General features: G+C 37.1%; 1 protein-coding gene across 1 annotated transcript; it reads right to left on the minus strand.

The window, feature by feature from the left end:
- Positions 1-2,576: 2,576 nt before the first annotated feature.
- LOC105517366 lies at positions 2,577-8,765 on the minus strand. Its single transcript, XM_011949862.1, has 3 exons — positions 8,601-8,765; positions 6,546-6,967; positions 2,577-2,771 (listed from the first exon to the last, which is right to left on the minus strand). The coding sequence occupies exons 2-3, from the start codon at positions 6,955-6,957 to the stop codon at positions 2,638-2,640; spliced, it is 546 nt and encodes a 181-aa protein (XP_011805252.1). The 5' UTR covers positions 6,958-6,967; positions 8,601-8,765; the 3' UTR covers positions 2,577-2,637.
- Between the last annotated feature and the right edge of the window lie 392 nt (positions 8,766-9,157).

Genomic DNA, 9,157 nt, shown 5'->3' on the forward strand with positions numbered 1-9,157 from the left:
AGATGTATACATATGTAACAAAGCTGCAGGTTGTGCACATGTACCCTAGAACATAAAGTATAATAAAAAAAAAAAACTGGTAACATCTGAATAAATTTGGATTATACCACTATCAGTTTCCTACTTGTAATATTGTACCATAGTTATGCAAGATGTTCCCACTGGGAAAACTAGATGAAGGTCATACAGATGTCTCTGTATTATTTCTTATAACTGTATATGAATCAAGTATCTCAATATAAAAAATTTAATATATGAATGTTTTTCTCTAAAATCTCCACATCCAACAAGTTTCACCAAAGCATCTGTGTGCCTCCTTTCTCTTATTATGTTGGATTAGGTTATAGATGCTTAACTTAACAAAGTAATAGCTAACCTTTTTTGACTGTTAGAGCACTTAGTTTTTAAGCACTTTCTATGTGCTAACTCATTTAATCCTCACAAGAAACCTAGGTAGTAGGTTTCTCATTTTATGAGGAAACTGAGGCACAAAGAGGTTTAGTAACTTGTCCAAAGTTGATTTGGCCACTTCTTGATGAAGCTGTGATTTGAACTCAGCTTCTGAGCCTATACTCTAACTACTACTCTGTACTTCCTTTCAATAAATATTGTGGTGATTTCAATGTTTTTGTCTGTTATCGTGAGATACAGGCCATGTTACAGTCAGAGAGGCTGTGGATTTTTATATGATCTGTAATTCCTGAAACTGTTTACAGAGTGAAATAACGTCCCATTGGATGGGATTAGGACTAGGTTATCCCTGTTCCATCTCATCCTAACAGTTTTTAATCTGCTTTTCAGCCTATCATAAACTTTTGGTTTCAGTTTTGTCACTTAGCATAGTTACTCTTCTTTTCACTTCATCTCAGCTTCTTCCTTACACTTTTGATAAGCTTCATCAGCAAGCTGCAGTCCCTGGGCCAAATTCTGCTCTCTCCCTGTTTTGAACAGGCTATGAGCTAAGTGTGGTTATTACATCTTTTTAAAACATTGAAGAAGTCCAAAGAAAAATATTTTTTGGCACCTGAAAAGTGTATGGATTCCGATTTCAGTGTCCATAAAGAGAGTTTGATCGGAACATAACCATATTCATTCATTTATGTATTGTGATAACTGCTTTTGTTCACCGAAGCAGAATTGATTAATTACAGTGGAGACTGGATGGTCCAGAAAGCCTATAATATTTACTCTCAGACTCTCAGAAAACGGTTGCCAATCTCTGTCATAGAGTACCAAGGTGAGGGGAGAACAAAGGGCAGGCTCTTCTGCAAGTTCATTCTCCAAGTGTAGTGTCTCTTTGATGATTTATAAGAGATAATGAATTTACATGATAGTTCTGAAGAATATGATGAAAAACATTAGAAAAAGCATCATCAATGCAAAATCACGAGCCCATATGTAGAAAAGGTAGTCAAATGGTGACAGCTTTTTAATAAAATACTAATTTTCCCAATAAGCCAAAAGCTGAGGCTGGGCCTTCTCCCCCTCCTCTTTTCCCAAGCTCCTTTTTCCTGTTGTCAAGACTCAGCTAATCCTCAAATGAAACTGTGTTTTCTGATAATAACCCTTTAGATGCAATTTCTAGTTTAAGGAGGCCCTAATCATTCAATGAAGACATTTACTGAGGCTTCCTTTGGACCTGAAAAAAGCAAGGGAACTGCTAACATATCTGAAATTCAAACTGGCTGTCAATCCTATATATTGGTTATAATAGAATGATTGGAGAGTTGGGAATAATTAGAGATAAAAATAGCATTGTGTCTCGAACTCACATACATTTGCTAATTGTACTTCTCTGCTATAAACCTTGTTCAGGCCTGGTCATTTTTTCAGGGAAATAATTATCTATGGGTTCTTCTCTTATAATGGTGTTCCTTTTATTTTGCTTTTCAATGCAAAGTGTAAACACTTACAGAGTTATAATATTTAATCAAATAACAAATGTGCTTATTGGGAAATAGTTTGTACCTGTTTACACTTAAACATTATTTTATTAGAGTTTGGATGTCATTTGTGGTAACACTAAATATTGAAATAAAGAGACTCCAATAACATTACCTGGGATCCAGAGCTTTTATTAATTTTGTTTTCATTAGAAGAATGCTTTATTTGCCAGTTTTTTGTTTTGCTTTGCTTTTTGCTTCATTCAGTATTCAAAAATATGCTTTCAAACAAGATTCAGGTATCATAGATTGTCAGTAGCTAGTAATTAATAAATATCATCCCTTATGTGCCTATGCATAAGCAATCCAGTAGTTAAAGTCTTGGGAGCCATGCAGTGTATTCAAGTTAAATGTATGGCACACTAGTTTATTAACATGTCAAGCATCCCAAACTGAACTATTAAATGGATACAAAGAATCCCCAAGTCATCTCTGGAAGTCATTTAACTCCTTTAGACTGTGGGATAGACTGGCAGTAATGTCACCATTTGAAGAAACATGCTAGCAGCCTGTTTTATAAAATAAATAAATAAATAATAGAAAGCAGCTTTAAATAAGTACACTGAGAGAATTTGGGTTCATATTTATATCTGGGCATTCCCACCATTTAAAATAAATAAATAATCAATAGTTAAGAAAAATGTTATATATTTGTATATTTAATTCCAAGGCATGAATTAGCTCCAAGTTCAATTTATTTTCTCTTTATTTCCAGGTTCACTTTTCCAATAGCATTAGACCCACTTCTACGCACATGCATGCTTATCAAATCTTCAATCAACTCTTTCTTCTTTAGTAAGGAGGTCCTTAGTTGCTGAGAATATGTACCTGAAAGTAGAAAAGTGGAACCTCATAAGATCACCAAATTAGTTTCAGGTTAATTAAATATCAATAAATTATTTTTAAAAGGCAGGTTTGATATTTCTGCCACTCCAATATAAAAATTCTCTATAAACTGATTTCAGAGGAATATATGTCAATGTGTGTTTGTGCAAAGTCTTGTGTCCCATGCAGTTTAGGTATATAATCTAAAACAAATACATTATAATAAATACTTTTTTGTCAATTAATAGGCATTAAAATATTTGCCTGATTTTTAAAAAGTGAAGTCATTATATATTTTTAAATATAAATATGAAGAAAAAATATAAACCACTCATAATATAACCTCCTAGAGATAACCATAGTTTTGTGTATGCACAATTTATACTATAACTTATTTAACCACTACTCTATCTTGGGACATTTAGATTATTTCCAGGTTTCCTGTTACTATAAATAATATTGCAATGAATAGCCTTGGATTGCATCATTGGCTGCAGCTCTAAATGTTTCTTAACAGTAGATTTCTAGGTGGGTAATTGCTGAGTATGTGGCTTAGAAAATTTCTTGGAATGGGTGAAGTAGAAAATCAAGCATTTGAGAGTCTATTTATGTTTCTGAACAATTGTTTTCTCTTGTAGTTAGTGTTTAAAATATAAGCACTATAAGCATTTGCCAGCTAGTGAGACACCAGCTGCAAACACCATCAGATTACAAATCTAAATTTTAATTTTCTGATCACAGAGGAAAACAAAGACTCACTATTTTTCTAGAACATACAAACTGCCAGGCTCAGGAAAGTGGGCTTTTTGTCCCTCCCAGTGGCATAGCAAGGTTTCTTGAAGGAGGAGCCACCATTTTTGACACAAAATTTCTTCATTTGCATTGAAGCCTTTACTAACCCATGAGTTACTCTCAATTCTGTTATGTTCTATATAGGAGTCATCAGTATGCTCCTTCCCTAACTCTCTCTCTCTCTCACCCTTTCTCTCTTTCTCCCATGACATAACCCATCAAAATTTAGTGGTTAACTGGTTAATTCTGGGTACATCCTCTTCATACCTTCTCTTGGATACCTCAACCTTCAGCTATTAGCCCATGTCTTTCTAGACTAAATAACACTGATCTTTAGAGGCTTTTCTCATAATGACATCTCTAGCCCTTTTATTTCTGAACCTCGTCTGTTCCTGCTCATCATTGTTACAAACAGCCATGGTGTTCAGGTCATCATACAGCTCCGTCAACTGTCCTTGGGGTGAAGCTCTTCCAGGTTCTTCTCACAGTTAAATAAGTACCTTTCGTATGTTTCTTTTTTATATAATCACAGTTCATTGGAACAGAAAAGATGGGACTGACTTTGTGTGTCATCTACTTTCTATACACTTCTTTTTCAGTTGAAAGAACTGAGGGCTAAATTAGTTAGTTAACTTGCTCATGGTTACACAGTTATTTGATATTTTTTGTTTTCATGTTGTTGACTCAGTATTAACAAATATGATATATTAACATGCAAAATTATATAGGAGTTTTATGTTTTTAACAAAGTGTGATTCATAGTAAGTTTTACCAAGTGCATTTAAACTATTTGATTTGAAGACATCAAAATAACAAGAACCTTTTTGCATATTACGTAGACACTTATTTTAGTTCTTCTTGTCTTCTGCCCTGATGATGTGATTTCCTTGAGAACTACAGAGACAAGCACTGCTTCACCTTCTCTCCTGTCCCAGCCTAACAACATATTATCCCTCAGGGACAAAAGAAAAACATACTAGAGGATCCATGCAGGTACATTCAGAGCCCAGTTGAACCACTAGAGATTTAAGCAAGCCTCTTGAGATGAAATCTCAATGTTCCTGTAACTATTTAACTTTTGGATGTGGTATTTCCTTGACCCAAGACCCTCTTTGACTGTGATTATACAAACCAAATGGAAAGTCTTGTTTCTTGGTCTGCAAACAATTGTTTGTGTCAAACATTAAAATAACCTCAATAAAGTGAACGCTCACTCCTGCTATTTGGCTACTTGAATACCAACTCCCTAAAGTTTGCAGACTAGCTGCATCACTAACAACTCTGTAGCAAGACGAAGGAAGTGGCTTCCAAATCTGAAGTTGTCTTGGAGAAAAGCTTTATAAAATAAATGTGTGTGTGTGTGTGTGTATGTGTGTGTATATATATATATATATATATAACATTTTGGAGAAAAGCTTTATAAAATAAGTGTGTATATATATACACTTTTTTTGTGTGTGTATATATATGTATATATATACATACACACACATATATATGTAACATTTTCATGTTCAGCCAAATACCAATAATATTTTCATTTATTTAGTAGACATTTCTTTGAGTTATTCAAAGTGAGTGCAAGATAGAAAAAATATTGCTGGTGATTTGAGTAAGACAGCTAAATATGATTTTTAAAATATGGAAGAAAAGGCCCTACAGATCATCCTCAGCAGTACAGAATTTAAAAATATACGGTCCCTACTGGTGCTGATGCCTGGGCAGCCTTTGTTCAAAATATTTTTAAAATATGGGTGATCAACATTTAAAAAATATTCATTTGGTATTTCTACTTTAGTAGCAAGGCTGCTGAAATAATATTTCCTCTAAAAATGAAATTGGTTTGAGTTACAATAACACCAAAATAATAAACTTATCTGTCAATAATAGCCGAGTTATCTGGGTTTTTTGGATCAGCAAATCATGAGGATTTTTAACTACTAAGGTTAAAACAAACTAGATATATAAAAGCTCTAAAATACCTTGAGAAATGGTAGCACTAGAACTACCATTGTTAATTGCTATTTTAATACAGAGATTACAGGAATATGTAACAATTCTAACACTAAAATGTACAAATGTAAAAATTAGTTTTGCCCTGTTATCTAGTTGTTTATATAATTCTAAAGAGTTATTGCCACTCAAACAGCCCTTGATACAAGGTTTCAATGCTCATTGATTGAAACGACATCAAAAAAGGATAAAAATAATATGTATAGGGTTCAGGCATCTCTCTGTTTACTCAAAGAGGCTTACTCAACCTCATTCTAATTCTATAAGGGACTTTTTTTCTGTGCCCTCAGACGAGACTATTTGAATATAGTATTTACTTCAATGAAAAACTCTAAATTTGTAGCCAGTTCCAACTTACTAAAAATTAATTACTCAGATTGCTGCAAGTTAATTACTTATTTGAGAGTCATTCAAAAAGCAACATGAAGTGAATCTACGTGCCAGCTGACATTTTTACTCTTGATTTCTTCAACCGAATGCCTCTCAAAGAGCCTCTCTATTTACATGAAAGCCACGCTTTTTTTCAGTTTAAAAAGGGCAAGAGTTTATGTGCTGCAAATGTTTCCTAAACTTATATTCAAGTCTTCTCAATTCCACGGCAAGTAAACACCAGGTTATGACTGCCAGTGTTCAGGCTAATAGTAAAAAATAATGTTGATCTTGGGGGATCTGTTTATACTTTTTTGTTGTATTTTGGGAATCGTGCTTTTTGTGTTTTCTTTCTGACTCTTCCTTGCTGCTGTTCACAGGAAGTATGAGGAAAAGGACAATATGTTGATATAAACAGCTACTATGCAGTACAAAAAGAAGTGCTATCTATCTTCCTATCAGTTGTGTGCTCTTGGGGTTCACCTCTTGAGAGGAATATATATGCCATTGGATTCCCCTAATACCATTTCCCTCTTCCTCACAATTCAGCACATTCATACTTAATTGACCCTTTCAAAAGACATGGGAGCTGGGGTTGACCACCTTGTTTACTCCTTGTGTGCTGTGGCTGTGCTGCTGAGATTTTCTCTTCCTCTTCAGCCAATTGCCTCCTTCCTAAGCCGTGGTTCCTAGAGAGCACACAGTCCACATAGATGTCCCAGAAGAGTTGAGCCAGATCCCAAAACAGTGCTCCATGCTTCAAGTTCTCAGATGACTTCAGGTAGATCATAAAATCCCAGAAGCCCGAAACAGTGTTGGAAATGCGAGGCTTCCGCATTTCCAGGAGAAGCACTGAGGAGGATTCCCAGCACTGAGGATCAGCTTGGTTAAGAGCCAGCAGGTCTGTCTGGCTATGGCAGAAGAAAGGAGATACACAGCACATTCCCACAATGAGCAGTGAGCAGGTGAAGCTCAAGGGGTGGTGGATCCCTCCTCTGTTCCCAGGATCAGCCATGGCCCTAAAACTGCACAGGATGGAAATATTTCATATCAGTCCCTGCTTGTGCTCCACTCAGTAAAGAAAATAAGTATGCCCTTAAGAACCTTAATTCCAGCAAAGGAAACACATCATTGTCGCAAAGTAGGGAAATCTTAGCCAGGGTCCCATATCACAAGCTCCATTCTATCTAAAATGACTCAGTCCAGGCCAGGGAGTGAGCATAAATCCAAGATAGGCCAAGAAATATTCACTCCTAAGATGTGTTCCTTTACAGGATAAATAAATTAATCTGCTAATCTGTTTTTCCCTGGTACAGAAGAACATAATCTAAAAGAATACTAAGTGAACATTTAAAATTTTGCTGCATGGCTTTAACTATTCCATAATATCTTAGTGAAGCCTGGCTTTCCTAATCTAGGACTTAGATGTAATTAAGAATTTAAATATATTTAATCTTTAGATGCGTTCCTGTTCACAGCGACTTTTAATTTTTTTAAAAAAACATTAGAATTGTCAAATATTATAGTGAAATTAACACAAGACAATGTGCTAAAAGTATGGATGAATATATGTGTAAATAAAGAGACATATATTCAACCAATTAGAGTAGAATCAATAAGCATTTTACAAATACCTAAAATGTTCTGCAATTCTGATATAACCTTCATAAAGATAATGTTTTATAATTTCTCTATTATTGCTATGAATCTCAAGGATTTTTTAAAAAAAATATGACTCTCACTCAACTTTTCTGACTTCCAATGTCTGTTGTCATAAAATTGAGGCATCCACAGACCACTTTGAAATTGTTCTTTTGCTACCACTTCAGACAAGTGCAATGATAAATGATGCTCTTAAAATAATAGTAACAATCTAAAAGTTCACGTTTTGCCAGTAAAAGTGTATCCATTCCCTCACAGACTATACAAAATGTATATCACGTTTAAACAGCTCTAACATAAAGAAAAAAGTAAGAAGGGCACATGCTGCTTACTTTCAGGTTTGTATTATATTTCCAAACCTTTTAGACGTTAGTATCATGAAAGCAAGCAAAATACAGCTTATGGGAATACTCTTATATTGGAACATTTAATGATAACACCATAAGATGGATAGTCTGTCTCTTCTGAACAGCAGCAGGACATGTTTAGATACTGTTCAATAAATATTTCAGAAAGTGTCTTTGAACATGCATGTTCCTATATTGAAGAAGCATGTTAGAGATATGAGAGTATTCAAAAACTATTTTCTCTATCTTTCACATCATATATGCATTATCTCTACTTGAAATCATATTTGTTGTGTCCCTTTCCAAACTAAAATATCGAGGTACCTTGAAGGGTGATTTTCCTAAAGGACAAGTCTAAGCTTTCAGAGGGCAGAACTCTGTCCAAGGTACTGAAGTTGGCGTTATCCGGGACTCCCTGTCTGCTGGCGCCACGGCGCTCAAATTGGCTCCTTTAGGTCCCTTTCTAAATTTTAGGAGAGGCTTCCCAGACCCTGGAAAGATGTTTCTCTGAGTTCCTTGAACCTGGAGTCCTCCGTGCACCCCGCTACGAGCCTCGCGCTGAGTCTCGGCCCCGCACTTGATTCCACAGCCTCACCCTCCGCAGAGCGGAGCTGCCAGGGACCCGCTCTGTCCTTTGGGCCCCACTCACATCCTGACTCGGCGGCTCTACTCCCAGATGGCACAAGGGCTTCCCTCCGCACTCACCCGCCTGGCCCTTTCCAGGTTTCCTCGAACGCGTGGAGAGAGTTCCCTCGAGTGCGCGGAGAGGAAACGCTCAGGCTGCTCCCGAGCGAGTGGCTGTCCCCAGCTTCCGCGTCCTGGAGGCTACCGTGCCTCTACTTAAGCAGTGGGAGTGCTCGGCGCCTCTCCAAGTCTACGTCAAAGCTCCTGGAAACTGCCGCCACCTCTCGCCTCCAGGTCCATCTCCCGCACCCTCCTCTTCTCTCCCTCCCCGGAGAATTTCGGTTCAGGAAAGCAGCAGGCTTGGCCACACACTCTCTCATCGGCCCTGACCCGCACCCACTCTGCACCTGGCGGAGTTGAGCCTCGGTGCGGCTGGGCTTCCCGCTCCCACCTCGGGAGGGCGTGCCGCTGCGGCGGGAACTGCAAAGTTAGAGCCCAGCTCCGCGCGGGTCCGGGGAACAGAGGGGTTCCCGCTCACCGCGTGGGCCTCGTCTCAAAATAAAGGGGTGTGAGGGAAGACTG

Source organism: Colobus angolensis, unplaced genomic scaffold, assembly GCF_000951035.1.
Source record: "Colobus angolensis palliatus isolate OR3802 unplaced genomic scaffold, Cang.pa_1.0 Scaffold30, whole genome shotgun sequence".
NCBI classification, from domain to species: Eukaryota; Metazoa; Chordata; class Mammalia; order Primates; family Cercopithecidae; genus Colobus; species Colobus angolensis.